This window comes from Haemaphysalis longicornis, unplaced genomic scaffold (assembly GCF_048455015.1).
Source record: "Haemaphysalis longicornis isolate Haplotype H1 unplaced genomic scaffold, Haemaphysalis longicornis Haplotype H1 scaffold_3, whole genome shotgun sequence".
Classification (NCBI taxonomy): Eukaryota; Metazoa; Arthropoda; class Arachnida; order Ixodida; family Ixodidae; genus Haemaphysalis; species Haemaphysalis longicornis.
Genome location: NW_027526335.1, coordinates 58,076,603 through 58,094,327, shown reverse-complemented (window position 1 = coordinate 58,094,327; position 17,725 = coordinate 58,076,603). Strand labels below are relative to the sequence as shown.

Here is a 17,725-nt window from a genome sequence, read left to right as displayed (position 1 = left end):
CCTTCGCGTGCGCGAGGCGCAACTCGTCCCGGGAGGAACGACTGCGACTACGACTCTCGCAAATTGGCAAATTGGCCGACGGTCGCCCTCACCTTTCCGACTGCTGCAGGCCTTGCTTCCGACGCGCTCTTGCGTTTCTTTTGTTTGGCGCGCAGAGAGATGATAGAGGGAGCGCGCTTGCAGTAGCAAACAGAAATGACCCGTCCGGTGTGTAATTCGCGCAGGCAGTCATTACGCAGCGGCGTTGTACAGATGGCCGCTCCTGCTGCTGCTTTGGAAACGGCGATGTTCGTAAATGTGAGCACGCCGCGAGCGGGTGGTTCTGCTAGGCGAACGAGCAAACGAGCAGAGGCCGTTCTCGGTTCGAAATGCTGCCGGTCACGTCGGCTGGGACTGTACAGAGCAGCGACACGTCCACATTCCGCTCACGCAGTGGCCTCCTCCTGTTCTACGCCTTTCCCCCTCCCTCCCCCTTACTTCGCTCCCCCCTGAGCCCCACTTCCAGTTCCGAGTCAATGTGCGTGTCGATGTTGTCGGAGCAACCAATCGCGGAGTGCGACCGGCCATTTGGGCGCGCTCGTTTCGAGCGCCGCGAGCCAGAACGACCCGTGCACCGAGCAAGAAAAATAAATTACGAATCCAAATGCGGCGTGTCATTGGCTGCTGGCGCCCAGCGGGCCACCGCCGCGCTGCTCGCGGCTTTGAAATCTGTCATTATGCCCCGCACGTCCGTTCCCGTGCATGCCTCCGGTACAGCGTTAAGACCATTCCACCGCCAGAGGGCACGACGGTCTCTGAACAGTCACCCTATAACACATCATCATCATCGTCACTATCATCTAAATCATCCTGATGACGATGGCGATGCATCATGATGCACGTATTTAAGTAAGCATACGTATGTTAAATCGAAGCTTTCCATGCGTCACTGGTACCGTCCATCGTTACGCCCAAAGCTCACTGCAGGAAAGCCAACTTACACAATGGGTTTAGGTACATCAAGCAACTCAACAAACAAACCCTTCCCGGGTTCGGAATCGAACTTGGGTTTCTCGCATTATGTAACCGAAGTCTATTCGGTTGCGCCATTCCGACGTGGTCGAAGAAATGTGGATTTTGATCTTTGACTCAGGTTGCATGGCAGAAAGCTGCGTGTTTTAATCACCTTTCTCTTAAGAAAGGGCTCAGAAATAACACCATATGCTGGGATAAAGTGCAGAATGGTAAGGCGAGAAACGCTTGACAATCAGCAGCGGTGGCTGTCCGCGCAGATCCCCCCTTTGTCGAGGGTCGCGGCGCACTATTATATGCGAGCGCGGGGTAGATTCTTCGCCCCCGGCACTCCGCGGCAGCTGGAAACACGGGTATAATTGCAGGCCGTGATGAATGAGGAGTCGAGTTGCCCCGAATAGCGAGTGTGTACAGAGTTCGGGTATCCACGCTCATGCGTCGACGCGGTATATATATGTGCATTTTCTCCGTCCTTTCCACTGCGCTCGTTTCTTGGTTTGGACATCTCCGAGAAAAGCCGCGCGTTTAACGCCATTGCGCTTTCGCGGCGAAGTGAGGTCGCACCTTCGCTAGCTGTTAGCCGGGTGTCGCGCATTATACGAGACTCGTGGACAAAACACGCTAAGGAGCCAGAGCCGCTTGGGAATTTGTCTGGGAGCACATAACACACACGAAATGCAGACGGGGCGGACCCCATGTATGTAAGTCTGCATGCCGTAATTACTATAATGAAACGCGCCCCGTTTTGTTCCAGCCGTGTATAGAAGTGACTGTTGCGACATTTGTCTCTCGCAAGGTGGCCTTACCGAAATGATTACGAAAGTTTATCGCAGGCACATTCGCGCTGGACCGTCATAAATTCTTCTGGGAGATAAAGTCCGACCTGTAACAATACAGACCCTTTATTGCAGACTTCGTCTTTCTTGTGCCGTACTTGTCTTTACTGCTTGCGCTGTGCTTAATGTGCATCGCCAACTCGCCCAAATTTTCACGTTGCTAAGCGTTATTACAGGTTGTGGAGGGGCTTACTTGTTGCAGCTTCTGAGGTGAACTTTCCCTTTGTGGTGACGAAAATGTTGCTGTAAAATACAGGCCTGTCTAAAGGGCTGCCGATGGTGAGCGGCGGAAAGCACCTGTGTTATGCGGTGAAATAACCCACAGAGAGTGTAACGTTATATTACGGTGACCAGGTCTTGAACAAGCTGGGGTCAGTGCCTGCAACAGAGTCTTATGCCATCACAGCACCGTTGAAAGGGTACTCAGCGCTTTAGGAATTTCCTTAGACGTTGTCTTAAATATATTTGCTTATTCAGCAGTAGTCGGCTCAGGCGTTCCAATGAAAACTATACACTAAATGTATTATTTTGTAGCTGCCTTATAGATCTCATTAATGATTTGGTTTCACATTCATTGTACGGCTTACTGAAATGTGTCTAATGCAAATATATGCATGAGTGAAAGGTGGGTTTATGGTAAATGTCATTGGATATTGTTGCCAATACCTGTTGTTGGCCGCAAAAAGAAAACAAAACATGAACTTACACCGGAGCCACAAAGATAACATTGAAAGAACTAAAAGAAATAAAAAGAACAAAAATCATATCAAGATAATACGTAGCGACGCAGAATTCCTTGTGTCGTATACACTAAAGAATGAATGTGTACTAAAACTGGCAAATGCGATCAACTCTAAAACACACAACCCGCGGCAAAGTAACGAGTAGGAGCACCAAAGTAAAGCTGAAGTCATGGAAACACTGCGGCGGTAGAGAAATAAAAACCAGATATAAAGAAAATAAAAAGGGTCCCAGATATAAACAATTACCTCATACTCAAGCTATATCTCGTACAGAATGCACAAAAATGAAATGGCGAACTTCAAACTGACAACTTGAAGAAAATAGATAATCAACGACAGTGAAATGAATATAAGAAAGATATACTAGCAGAAAAACATACGTTCCCAGTACCAAGCATATGAACGTTGACCAAAGATCGCAAGGTTCAGTCATTTCAGGCTATAGGAGCGGCGGCCGCTTTTCTGACGGAGGCGAAAAGCAAAAACGCCCGTGTGTCCGAGATTTCGGCGCACGTTAAAGATCCCCAGGTGGTCGAAATTAATCCGGAGCCCTCCACTACGGCGCTCCTCATCGCCTGTGTAGCGCCGGCGCGTTAAACCCCCCAAACGGCAACATTTCAGGCTAAAAAAGGCAATGCGTTTCACGGGGTTCGCACGACCGGTCAGAAAAAGAAAACTAAATGAGAAAATTGTAGAAAAACAGAAAGTAATCAACCCGTAGCCATTAACCACCCAGGTTGCTACTGATGATGATTATGAAACTTACACACACGCACCACCTTGCCTCCCCCCCGCATATAGTATACGGATGAACAACACGCACACCGTCACACCAGGTGATTTAACGGAAGATATGCACGGCAAGTTTCCAAAAATTGTCATTTTGGCAAATGTAATATGTGCAATATCTAGTGAAGTCGGGTCTCCCGTGGTGGTGGTTTCGCTCAGAGGCCGAGGACCTCATAAAACCGCAATGGCGGCTACCATTTCGCTTCAAGGTGCTTCGGAAGCCCAACCTTGGTTCTCGTTGAAGGCGGTGGCAAAGAATGAGATTTGTTAAGGGGATCTCACCCCGTTAACATTCCTATGGGACCCACGGCCTTGACAACTATCGGGTACCAATGAGAAAAGCTTTACAAATGCATGGAAATGTTGACAACGGACAAGTTTGCTTATTTTAGATATATGCCCCCCCCCCCCTACCTCCTTGTACTGAAATAAAGAGATAAAACTCTCGCTTGATAGACAGCTACCGCCATCTAGTGGAAAGTGGGGAAACCGAAATGTGTTCCTTGTTTACTTTTTATTTCATTAGAGCAGTTATGTATTTCGAGAAGAAGCAAACTCGGCCGTTAGGAACATTTGCATGGATCTCTAGAACTTTTCTTACTGCAGTATGCGGTGCTTTTGAAGCCAGTGGATCATGAATTACTATAGGAATGGGATCAGGCGAGTCCCCCTTAAGATGGCGAGGGCTGGGGGGGGGGGGGGGGGGGGGGCATGGGACCTTTCAGTCTGAAGGAACTGAAGGCGCGCGCGCGCGCGCGAGAGAGAGAGAGAGAGAGAGAGAAGAGAGAGAGAGAGAGAGAGAGAGAGAGAGAGAGAGAGAGAGAGAGAGAGAGAGAGAGAGAGAGAGAGATGGTAGGAATTGCTGGGAACTTCGATCACAGTGACACAAAAATGCATGTACTGTTTTTATCGGCTGTGAAGCCTAATCTGTCGACATCAGGCTACAATTATAATTTTGGATGCGCATGCCAATACCATAGAGATACGTTTTTTCGCGTCTATAACAGGCGGAGCCCGAAAGTTTCGATCACGGCGATGTTTTTCGGACTGATTGTCTTGCTTCGCTGCTTTTTAGCGTTATTGCTTAGTTACGCGTACATTATAGTTGAAGTTAGGAGTACTTAATGAGCGCTGAGGAAGGCCGACGAAGTTATACGGGCCCGTGGTTTACGGGCCCGCAGGTGCGGCAAGATTAGAGCGTTTACCTTTTCGTTTAATCACGATACAATGTCGCAGTTTCACACCTGGCCTCCCCTTTCCGCATGAGCGTGAGGCCCCTCCATTTTCCGAATCCACCAGCGGGCTCACCACGGCAGGGCATGGAAGTTACATAAAAAAGCAGGGGGCAAAAGGGCAAAACAGAGCTTCGCGAATCAGCGGCATATTCTGTCCCGTTCCGGCGTGCGAGTGGATAATCGTCCCTCGCTCGAAGGATGGTAATCGGTGCCGTCTCTTCGGCCCGGCAATATTTCTGCCCACCTCGCGACCTGGGGCGCTCTCTTCTTCTGTCCCATGAGCCGAAGAAGTCAGGGCATGCGCGGACGCGCCTTCGAGGAATTGCCGATTGCAGCAGCGCCAGGCGATCGCTGTCCAAATTGTCCCTTGTGCCTCTGCATCGCGCTTGTTTATTAGTATACGTATGCTCGCGCACTCGAAGATGATTGCCGCCTTCCTGGGAAATGCACGCCCGTTCTCCTATCGTCTCATCCGGTTACGCATGAAGCCGCTCTCCCTGGATTTTGTATGACCTGTGCCATTGCAGAACATGTCTTCTCAGAAGGAACCGCTCTTTGTGGGCCCTCTCCACAGCCGGTTAAAAGACTGTCCCCGTCTCCCCCCGCCTTCTTTTTCTTTCTCGCTATTTTTCTTTCTCCTCGTCTTACTTCCCGTTTCAGTTGAGTGTGGGCTTCTCCAAATGATAACTACGTTAGAAAGATGGCGCCCGAACGCTCAAGTCGCGCATAATGTCTCAGACGAGCTATGCAATAAAGAAGGGATGCATAACGTACACCGGTTTTTAGACATGGGATGATCAATGATGTCAGAATATACGTCACAAAGCTTGTTGCGGAACTGTACGCGTCTCGCTAGCAATAACAGTGGGGCCACAGTGGAAGCAGGAAAAAGTGACAGCAAGGAAAAAGAAACGAACACCCGAGAATAGCAAGTGCAGGTGACCCTTCGTGGCATTAACGTGACGCTTCCCTCGTGAACAACACGTTCCTCAAGATTTACGTTGCCCGCGTTCGCAGCAGGACGACGTTGCGTCAGAGACAACTCCAAGCGATCAACATAAAAACCTAGACTTACAACCCCATATATATATATATATATATATATAGATATATATGCGCCTATACATACACCAGGGAGATGGTGTTCCTGTGTGGAGTTTTCCAGCATGCTATGTGATATACGACCAGGGACGCGCGTGCAATTGCTGTAGCTGCATGTGCACGCAGTGGACGCGTTGAGGACGCACGAGTCTCGAGCACGGCCGGTTAAATGCCCCAGAGATGTTTTCTGGTACCCGTATGCACATAATCGCCGCGATGGGCGGGTCCGGGCGGCTGCAATTATACGGGAGGAAATGAATGTCGTTGTCGGACGATCTGCCCTGTCATAATTGCAGCAATGCGGATTGCGCTTCCTCGGCCTCCTGCAGCTTCCTGGCTGCCGAACTGCACGGTGGTGGCGACGACTTAGCGTCGATGTAGCTGGAGATTCGCAGCACTGCTATGCGCGTGCATACGAAGTATATGTTGGCGACGAAGACGCATCGTATACGAGAAACCGCGCAAGGTATATCGGCGCATACCTTTTGTGGCATAATGCCATGATGTCGCCTGTTTGTTGGGAAGAGGTATAAAGGTATATACTTGCTATTATAGGTTGTGGAGTAACAATGAGATTACTTGCTCTGCTGTGGACTCTGCTGTGCCTGTGCACGTATTTTTTTTACGCCGGAGGAATTCTTTTGGTTGTTGTGGACATTTCTGTCTTGTGTGTCGCTTCCGTTCGTTGATCATCAATTTCACCCCCATGCACGCAATTCAGAAGCTGAGGATACCTCAGTCACACTATATTTGCTCTTTGTCCACACTGCACGTAATCCAACGCTTCTTTACAGGTAAGCGTTGAATATAACGCACTTTTAACAGTGCATGTGGATATCAAAAAAGAGAAGTGGGCTCCGCCTAGAATGTTTCGATATCACGCAATAAAGGCAGCCTTATTATTTACCTAATATAAATAAGTATTCAGTTTGTATGTTTCAGCCGTGCACGTTGCAGGGACGTGATCGAAGAACAAAACTCGGGAACAATCAAGATGTCTATGCATAGCCCACTCATTCTTTCTCGGGCATATGCGATTATGTACTCCAGAAGCAGCGCATGTCCGTCCGTGTTTCTGAAGTGATAACCATGTACCAGCCGGCCCGATTCAACATTATGTCGCATGTTAGCGTAATATTCAGATTACTATTTCCGTGACCTCGTTTTGTTCTTTCTTTTCTGTGCGTGCTTCGCTAAGGAGGGGAAAGTTACTTAATCCGCCGAATTTAGATGTACTTGGTACACAAAACTATAAATAGAGAGTTTTAGCTGACCGTTTTCGACGGTCCGTTCCGGTACCGGCGGCCCGCTCAGCGCAACCGGAGCCACGCCGTTCGCTGCCAAGCGCGCCACGCATGCGCAATGGCGCTCCAGCTGGCTTTCGGAGCCGAGTGGGCCGTGAAAAAACGGTCAGCTAAAACTTGCTAATGTGCGTGAATTCGTATCGCCCCCATTTTGTACAGAATGGCCAAACATGGCTTTTCGCGACTGCCACGGCAAACAAGTTTAAAGCATGAGTGAATGCCCTCGTCTTTCGTTCCAACTATCTGAAAATCGTAAGCGTGAACTCGAAGGTTATGTTAGGCACCAATTGTTATTATCGTTGCTGTGTACCTGTGGGAATGGGTGCGTTATTTCTGTTTCCTCTCTTTTTGGTGGTCGTCACAACCATACCCCAAGTTGTCTCTTCGGATGAATAAAGCAGATAGGTGTACCTCACTCGATCATTTAAAGTCAGCTCTCCAACACATTTCGCAGAGTTTCGTGCGTCTCTTAAAAAGCTTTCTGGAGGCTAAAAGTATTCACTATATTTTGTCTTTGCAGACAGCAGACGGGAGAAGGACGAAGAACATCACTGTAAGCACACACACTTTCCTACAGCGTCTCTTCTCGAAAAGAATACTTGTTTACTTATTGATTTTTCTATCTGCAGACCGTTTCTGCGGGATGCATGCTGTATACACATGCACTTACGCGAATCCACCTAAAGTAACTTCTAACAGTGCTTAACATTCACAACGCGTTTCTACCCTCAGATTACATCCCCCCCCCTTACATAATTCTCCTAAGCTTCCTTACCAAGCTTTGCCCCAAATCTCGAAACCGAAATAAAAACAATGCTCAATGCGCGCTGTCCCCGAAAGTGCTCGAAATATTCGTCCTAAGCGAATTTTCGATATATGTACCGGCAAAGGTGTATCAAGGCGAACCTCATCTCTTTTCGCCGGCACTCACGAGATCCAGCGGAGTGATTCATTGAATGCACATACGCGGGTGCAAGCATACGCTCCGTACCAATGGCGGAACACGTGCAGATGCTCATTCGCGCGCGCATGCGCACACAGAAGCCGTATCGTCGTAGACCCACTCACTGCTTCGAGGGAAGAAACGGGATCCGAGCAGCACTCTCCCAGGGCGCTTCCATTCTCCCACATTGAAGTTTCTCTCCCGGAGGTATGCGGGGAAGAGCGCGTCGACAAAGAGGGTCAGGGGAAGCTGAAACGAGATCCACTTTCACGAGGGCCACTCAATCTAGTTTCTCCATTCTGGTCCACCGTGCACGTGCATGTGCGCATCCCTTTCGTTGCAGTTCCGCCCCGAGCGAATGCGCGCATTTAAAAGCTGCAGAGTCGGTGTTCAGCTCGCGAACAATGGAGTAGGGCACATCGTTTCGACCGTGACTGTAGTTGGCGCTGACACCGCAACGAGACGAGGACAAATCGAATATTGCGCTGGACGCCAGGCTTCCACCAGGGGCTTGTGACTCAGGCGAGCGCATCTCCCTCACCTTCCGAGGCAGCTCTCATGTTGGGGTGGATCAGTGGAAATTGCGCTGCCGGGCCGCGGAATGGCTTTAATGGCTTTTCGCCCGAAGGGAACCTGAAGGAAAGGAAACGCCATCTGTTGGTGGAAGAGTGCGTAGCGCCCGCGAGTTTCCATTCGTGGTCCGAGCAACGTTTGCGGTTGTGGGGCTCGATGGCGGTCTCATTTTGACGCGCGTACGGCGAGGCGTCGTGCTGTGATGCGATAGGATGCGTGACAGGCGAAACCGGCTGCAGCTGAATTCGTTATGAGGATAGACACTGGCAGGCCGTTAAGAATCGCACGCTGCTGAACTGTGATAGGATGTGGTACACGGGGTCCGTGAAGTATGGGAGTTGCGGGTGAAAGCGACGACATCCTGGTGACGAGATATCTGTCTTTCCTTTTTTTTTTTTTTTTTTTTTTGAGCGTGATGATGAATGGCTCATATGTGGTTAATGTGTCAGTTATCGACCAGAAAGGCTTCTTTCTATTTCCTAAATGCCGTGGTACTCGAAATGTCACTCCGAAAAGCAATAAAGACCGCTTTTCTTTAAGATTTGATCCTTTAAATCTACTATAAAGTATGCAAACGGTGTGCTACTCTAAAATTTATTTGCAATACCACTGAGCAAGCCATATTTGTGCCATTTTCTTTTTGCATGTGCATTAGATGGCGACGAATTTCCATTCCTTTTGCTCGAAAATTCGCGCCAGTCTGAGTCCTTATTGTGCCTACTTTGGATCGGTTGCAGATACACCCGGCTTCTTTCCCGAGGTTACTCGACGTCTTTTTTAATGTCGTTGTGAGAAACTCCCGCGTATATCTGCACACAGCGGGCTCGTTCTGCCATCTACCGTTAGTTCCCAGCGGACACGCGGCCGAGCCGGGAGGGAGGGGGAGAGAAGCGCGAGAGCATCAGCCGCAGCGCATTCGTGACGACGGCGCGACGTCTCCGTTTCCGCACCCGCTGACGGCGGCGGCGGCGGCGGAGGCGGGTTCTCGGCCAGGCAAGGAGCGACGCGCGGAGGCCGTCCCACTGCGGGAAAGTCCGAATCGAAATGTGGCCCTGCTCTGCGCCGGCGCCGCCGGTAGGCGTGCCGACCAAGACGGCGACAAGCGCCGGTCCGCCTCCTCCGCCCAGGCACCTGCGCAACGCGACACAGCAGCAGACCAAAGCAACACGCACGGAGTCACTCGAAGAAGAGAAGGCGTGCTTTCTTCACCAAAAAGAGAAACCAGGCCTCCCACGCGCGCGCTCACTACGCCGGTGCGCCGCACTCTCTCGCGCTCCCTCTTTCCGCCTTTTCCGCTCAATGCGGGACCTCCGGGACGGAAAAATGGGCCCCGGGCCCGAAACTCGGCGCTCCGTGTCGCCTGCGCTGCTGCTTCCTTCCTTCCCGTGGAACGCGCAGCCGACTCGGCTGCAGCCCCCACCCACTCTTGCGCCTCGGCCTCACCAAATCTTCTGGGCCGCGTTTTTTTTTTTTTTTTTTCGGGAGCCATCGCATCTCCAGGGTGCGTCACTCTCCCGCGGGCTTTTCGTTCTCATGGCCCGAGATGCGAGCGGCTCCGTGGCGGCGGGAATGGCGCGCGTCGCATGCGGCAAAGTGAGAGGCATGGCGATGGATCTCGAGGGGCGTCTTTTCTTCTTCTGCGTCCCAGATGAATGCCGTATCCTCCTTTTCTTACGCGCGCATGGCTCTCCTCCGAGGCCCCCACAAGGAGCGGGCTTTGTAGAAGACGAAGCAAGCGCTGTAGGCCTCAGACTGGGCGGTCGACGGGCGCTCGCGAATGCCTCGTTGCGACATCGCGTGCACTTACACGGCTGCCTTCTCGGTCTAGTTGGTCGCGTTTGTTCCTTCGCCAAATCCTGCGCTCGTAGCGCAGTTGTTGCGTAAGCCTCCTCTCTCACTCTCTTTGCAGATTTCTGTTTGTTTTGGTTTTGGCGTGGTCGCTGTGGCTTTCGGTCTTCACGACAGTAGCTGTTAGGAGTTTCGAGAATGTCCCGAATGCATTACGCAGCTCTAAACTTACTCTTGTGAAGGCGAAAGGAAGATAAGAAAGAAAACAGGGGAATGGTGGAGAAGGGGGGGGGGGGGGGGGGGACGTAGATCAGAGTATATATTGCCTGGTGAAGTTGTCACGCCGTGTTAAAAGGCAGAATTTCTGAGAGATCTACGAAGAAAATCCCGAAGCGTAAATTGGAATATAAAACGTAGGTCCTGAGATCGCGTCTTCTTGATACGTTTATTAAAAATTCGGAATTAGGGGTGACAAGGAAATGAATGTGTAGGAGAGAATTTTAATCATAACTTATTTATGTTAGCTTCAGGAATCCATTTGTTGAATATAATAACGGCGATCAACACTTATAAATGAAAATTTAGGCGTTCTCTATTTTGTTATTTCGGAACTTTCTGCGCACACTGCACTCGGTCCAGTCTGGATGTTTACTATGCCACGGCGGCCATTCGGGAGCTTAGAACAATTTCACCAAAACTGATCCGCAGAGAGACAGTTTCGCGGGAGGCGAGGCAGCTACCCTTTGCACCTTTAATTACTTTTGGGACATTAAAGGTAATAATGTAAAGAAGAAAGGGAACGCACAGTCTTCAGCGAATTCAACTAAGCTAAAAGCCGCACGTTCGGCTTTCCCCTACACCGTAGGGAATGTGGGAAATGCATGCTACCAGGATGCTGCGTTCAAACCCGATAGCTGGCCACAGATCTGGACGACCTTTAACAAGTAAAGCGTTTTTTGTTGCACCGCCGGTCGTTCGCCCGTGGCATGCTTGTTCGCGAAGGGGCCCGGGGAAATACTGCAGGTTGTTGGGGAGCAACCTCAAATAAGTAGTCGTATTTCACCTTCCAGTAGCAGGACTCCCAGCGTGTTGCCGCTCCAAACTCATTTGGGATGTGTAAAGCCATCACCCTCGCAATATTTAATGCTGACTCGTATCTGAAACCCATCTTCCGCACACGCGTTCCTGGTGTGTCATCTAGAACATATCTCGGCACACGATCTATTCGTAGCCACTATAAGGCAGTGGAGATGGAAATTGCACTCTCAATTGCCGTTTATATTGAATACGGAAATAGCGGTTTTTCGACTGTCGAAACCGCAGTGTGTTTCGACAGGCGTTCTAATCGTCACAAATCTTCCAAACATTAAAATGACCCTGCAACACTTTTTCAACTCTTTTGGCAATCTTAAATGCGTGCAGAACGTAGTCACCCAACACACCCAGTACTTAGATTTGATGGTCGAAAAGTACCTCAGCCAAAAATTACTGCTCTAGCCCATCAGATAACTTGGAAACGCGCTCAAAAGATTTTGTTCTCTCCCCGTCTTGACGTTCTTCGACCGCTCGAATTACGTCATTTAAGCCATGTAGCGGCTGTTGGCCGGTTTTCCTTCAGGTGCACACATGAACGCTTTTCGATAGCAACTTTAAAAATAAAGCGACAAAAACAAAGCAGAAACGGAAGGCGTGCCTGGTGCGACGAGCAAATCACGCAGTGCCGCTCCGTGCCGGCTTTCGCAGTGGTTCCAGACGCAAAGAAAAGAGTAAAAGCGCTTATCGAAAGTGTTGCAGGGTCCCTTTAAGCGTGCCGTTAGAGTTTCTCATGAAGTTTCCAACTCTTCCACATGAGCAGCTCGCGATGTCGATGGTTCGCAACAGCAAGCCGTGGGAGCCGCTTTTATGACGTAGGCAAAAAACACCAGCGCCCGTTCGTAGCCCTCGTTGGGCGCCAACTGCCCTCCCATGCGACTCCTCCGCAAACCCGGGGACACCCGTCCCGTGGGCTCGATCGGATCTTGGAAAGAGCCGTGAACACGCGTCTGCGTGCAGCCTGCTTGGCGAGGTCATATCGCCCCATAAATATACCGCCCCTAACTACAAACAAACCGAGCGCTTTAGCATCTCCCTGCAGCCCCGCTCCCACTTCCGTCACGACACCCGATCCCTCCCACCGAGCGTGGCTCTTTTAAAAACGAAAACCGAGCTTCTGTAACGCGCCCATAACCAGAGCAGGAGGACCAAGCACTCCACCTACCACCCTGCCTGTTCTTTTTTGCTTTGCACCGGCGGTCGTTCTCACTGAACTCCCCCCCCCCCCCCCCCCCCCATTCCCTCCCCGCCCTTCCCCAATTTTTTTAAATGCATCACCATCCTCCCCAAAACACACTTCTTCCCTTACTTTCATTGTTCACTCAGCCATTCTGAGATTTCCCTTTAGTTTGAATCCGCTGCTACGTGTACTTTGACGCGTATTCATCTTATTGCTTTTTTTCGTGTGCGGCCTTTGAACGCCGGTGCTTTTTATTTGGAAATTTCTCTGCGCGTTGGACAAACTATGGTTGCGCGCTCTGGGACGCCCAGTGGATTATCTCCGGACGGTCCCAACAGCAGATGGCGAAACCAGATCTCGAAGAACAGAACCTGTTGAAAACTGTACGATTGGCATCGATTAGGCACGTTGCATTTAACGTTCGTAATCTCATCGGGGGCCTGTGCGCGTTATAGTCTGAAGATAAAACGCAGCAAAGCAAAAACGCAGAATAAAAAAGGGAGTTTGGCAGGTAGTGGAGTGATGTGCCCACGAAAAAATGGCAGCATCTCCACTCCGTGGATGATGGCGAGGGTGCGGAGTACGGGGACTCAAAATGACATTCAAGTTGCGCCCCGACCGTCATTCTATTTGAGCCGTGAGTTGCACCCTGATTAATCCCTATATGAAACTGCAACTCACGGCTCAAATCGAATTTCACTAGATTTTCGCTTGATGGTGGTGTGCGCACGGATGGACGCGGACGGACATTGGGAGGTCCTAAGGTATTCCGCCCCGTTATAGGCGAGGGAGTAAGCCGTTTGACTCTTGGATACTAACTCACCGTCGTGGCCCAATGGTGAAGACGACTGACACTAACTCTGTCTGGTTTACCAGACACAGGCTCGAATCCTGCCGGTGCTTGTGCGATTTTTTTGCGATTGTAAATGCTATGCGCACGGACGCGGACGGACATTGTGCGGTCCTAAGGTACTCCGCACCTAAAAAAGGGGACAGTTTGCTGACAGGCTAAAGGTCAAGCTAGCCTACAGTGAAATATTGCCGGCATACCAGCACTCTATAGTATACGAGAGTCCGCGGCAGGTAGTATCTTAACGTGTTAGGCGTGATTCCCCTAGCACTTCTATACTACCTTAGATATATTTACTTTTAGATACTTCTAAATACTAATTAGTTACTTAAAAGCGACTCACTATCCACTTATATATGCTTCGGCGGTTACTGTTTAAAGAATTTATTCGAAACTTTATTTTCGGTAATTTTAAACGAACGTACAATACACTAATAATACGCAGGCCCAGATGTGCCAACCCTGTGCACACGTGACTTGTTCGTATTTCCGGTGCTGCCGTTTGTTTTCTGCTCGAGGAGGTCGCCAGGCTAACAAAAGGGGCCGTGTTTAGAGCAATTGGGAACGGAGTGGAGCATTCAGCGAACACACAACCGATGACGGGGAACTCCGCAATCCGATCGAGCTGAGTGCGTTGGCGAGAATTAAAGTTGGCCGTAAACCAACTATTATGCGGAGGCGTTGACACTCGCTCTCCACGGTGACACAGAGCGAGGGAAACCGACCTCCAGATGTCAATCATCTCCCGCGGGACCCTGTCGCTTTTCGGGCTTTCCAGGTTTGACTGTCGAATTAGATTTGCACTCCCTCCGTGAGCAACACGCTGGAAGCTAGAAAGACATAGAAAAACGAGAATTGGGTGGCCTCACCCCCCCAGATTCCGTCGGCGGGTCGTCAACGTCGTGACACGCAGTGTGCCGACAAAAAAAGAGCACACACAGTCCGGCTATAAATGCCCGGCGAATTCCCCCTCCTTCATTCTACTTTCTCATTCTCTTCGCATACATTTGATAGCCGTGCCGGGAAAAAATGTCCTAACGGGGCACCCACGACTCGAATGACGGCGTCCAGGCCGCTCTTGGCGACAGCGGCGCTGCCGACGGACAGATGGCCACATGTTTGCCCGGAAAGGAGGCAACGACGCAGCATAAAAAGAAAAGACCGGGGTGCCATTTGCTTTGATATGCGCGCAGTTGCTGTGGCAATCAGATACGCCGCCGGCAGCTTTTCCGAATACTTGGCGGCCTCGTCGCCCTCTGGGGCAGCACGTTTTTCGCCGCTCGTGATTGGCCTCGCCTGACAACGGGTGGGTGTCTGTCACATTTCGCCCAAGGACCGCGTCGAGTGTGCTTTGTCCTTTGTCGGGCTGACTGGGCTGTCAAACTGAATTCTCGAAGCAATTGCCACCGGTCCGTAAAACATCGCGAATTCGCTTCGACGCGTTTGCGGCCGTTCTCTCTTTTTTTTTTTTTTTTTTTGCGCGTTTCGCCTTACCGCGCACAGCCACTGCGATGCTCTGTTACTGGCACGGGGACGATGTTCAATGGGATGTTCCCCTTCGGGTGAACACGTTAGTGTTTGTACCGACATAAGTTTCTTGTTGACCTCTGCCTTAGGCAGACGCAAACTCTTTAAAACCCGGAGCATGCGACTGTGCTTGGAGGAAATTGTGATACGGTGCACATGAACGCAAATAATTTAGTTGGCTTTGCTGCATGGCTTCTGTGATCAAGTCTGCACACGGGCACTCCCATCTCGTGGGAGGGATGGTTAATTGTGGCGACAATATACGCAAACACTGCGCTAAATCTTGCGAGACTTTCAGCCGAAAAGTGAGCGATAAAAACAGTAAGGTTGTTGGGGAAACTTGCGTCAAATGTCCGGCAGTTTGAGACCCTTTCTCCGGGCTTGCAAAGACTCTATAGTCGCAACCCGAAGAAAAACGGAACGGTTAATAAAATGCCTTCAAAGATTTTTATTTGTTATGCCGCTTTAGGTGCTCTAAACTCTGTTTCACTGCTTCACCTCAGCTTAACCACGCGTGCAGTGGAGCACGCTTTCAAGGCAACCTCGAATGGACGATTAACCTTAGCATTATGAGAGAGAGAGAGAGATTTAACATACTCGTGAGCAGAAGGATTTTCTTAGATTGGTAAATATGAACAACAACCGCGATAGCAAAAGCAGCCGCTCATTCGAGGCTCGTAAATGGTGGCACGATGAGGCGCAATTAGTGCTGTGCAGGCCGTAGATCAGTAGTCGAAAACTATATACTATTAGGCGAATATGAGATGGAACAACGCCACCTTAGCTCGTCACAACTTCGCTGCTTGCAAACGCCATTTTTTTTTTTGTTTCATTACAGGAGCGTATTCTTAGAGCTCTCAGTGATGATGCGTGTCCCTCGGCGTATCACATGCCGGAGAGCACGGCAAATCCAACATATGTGAACTTTTTTTACGCGTTATGTGATCGACAATAATGACAAAAACCTTATTGGCACTGATTAACTCACTCTTGAATTCGCCGTGCACGGGACCATAACGTTTGAAGAGATGAGACACGCGTTATTCATGCAACTTACAAGCCATTTACGATCAGACAGCCTAGCTATAAAGATATTCATACAGCTTACATTCATTTACAGTCAGATAGCCTACTCTAAAGATATAATTTGCAACGATCTCAAAATTCATTTTAGGAATTATTTAGCGATAAAAAGCGGGTCTTAATCACCTGCAGTCCACTTACACGATGCTGCATGCTTCAAGAAATGTATCTCAATTATGCCTTGATTTTTTTTTTCAGCAGCGTGCACGAACGCTGGTGAAAACGATTAGTGCCAGCGGGCACGGTACTCGTCGTTTATAAAATGAATATTTTCGCTTTTCTTTGTGTCGCTGCACTTATCGAGGTCTGTAGTGTAGCTAACGGTATCTCGAACTGGATACCAGAACCAGGTAGCGTAAGCATAAAGTATTTGGCAGTTTTAATGGGTAAATTCTGAATTCTTAGTTAAAATGTACCGCAGTCTCCCTTTTGTAAACAGAGGAACCTTAACAATAAGGGTAAGCAGCGGGCGATTAAGTTCAGCCCAGTTGTCGTTGTCATATTAAGGTATCGCGAGACCAATTAGTGCTCCGACACTCGCCATCCCCTCCCCCCCTTTCCTCTATCTACTTTGTCCCTGCGCTCCGCGCAATTTCGAATTCCCTTCTACTCACGAGTGTTCAGCTCGATATTCAACAACGGGCAAGGCAGCGTCAAGCAGACAGAAACCGAAGCGTGGCATCAGCATGCAAACGACTTTCGTTCTCCGCGTGCGCGCGCCGCGCTCGAAACTTTTCCCGCACATTTTCTCTTCAACAGCGCCTCGCAAAACGAGGGCACGCACACGCGTTGATGGAGCTCCCGACATTCTCCGCAGCTCGCGACGGTCTCGGAGGGGGGCGAGGCAAAACGCGGGGCAGGCGCGGCATCGGGGGTGGTCCAGGCAAGCTGACGACAGGCCGCGCTTTCCCGCCGCAACCCGTATATCCTTCGGACGAGCGACGACAACTAGCCGACACGGGCCGATAAAATACGAGGCTTCCGGCTAGCACAATGTCCCTACTGAACACACGCACACGCTCGCGCCGGTTGGTGTTTTCGCCTATCGCAGTAGCGGGAAGTCTGCTGCGCCGTTCCCGGCTGAGGTGCGTGTGGGAGCTGACAGAAAGCGGAAATATATACGTATATATATATTCGCAGGACCTTCAACAGCCTCGCTCTCCTTCCCTAAAACCTTTTGTTCCCCGAAGCTTTTCCCTTTCGACAGCGCCCTTCGCTTGTTCTTCCCATGCCTCAATGTTGGGCGCCTGCATACGCAAACGTGACCTGTACCGCTCTCAAATTCAGAGAGGAGAGAAAACCGAAAACAAGTATCGGGGAGATGGGAAAGGAGAGAGAGGAGGAGAGAGGGAGAAGGAACCGTGCTTGCGTAGAAAGAGCGAAGGGACGAGGAGTGGCGCTGTCCGGGGGAGAATCGGGAGAAATCCCGGCGAAACAATCGCCCCAGCGACAGCAGCGGCTGTGCGCTTATATAGCGGGTTATAGCAGTGCCGAGAGAGAGCGCCGCTCGCAGAGCCCATTCACAGCGACGGGCCGAAAAGTCACCCGCGCCGTTCGGACTGGCGGGGGACAAAACTGCCTAAATGTGCGAACTTTTGGGGACGAACTGACACGCACAATTAAATCGGGCGAGCACACGCCTTCTTCTTGGCTTTCAGAATGAAAACGAA

The 17,725-nt window shown here is 50.3% G+C and overlaps 1 protein-coding gene across 5 annotated transcripts in view; it reads left to right on the top strand.

Annotated features, from left to right (window-relative positions):
* The window catches only part of LOC144174492 (dachshund homolog 1-like), a 67,868-nt gene that overhangs the window by 13,183 nt on the left and 36,960 nt on the right, over positions 1–17,725 (top strand). For 3 of the 5 annotated variants that reach the window (XM_077703214.1, XM_077703217.1, XM_077703213.1), the window contains exon 2: positions 7,540–7,572. The exons of the other annotated variants lie outside the window; for them this stretch is intronic. In XM_077703214.1, the coding sequence (XP_077559340.1) occupies positions 7,540–7,572 (33 nt within the window). The remainder of the gene's footprint in view (positions 1–7,539; positions 7,573–17,725) is intronic. 5 annotated transcript variants of the gene reach the window in all.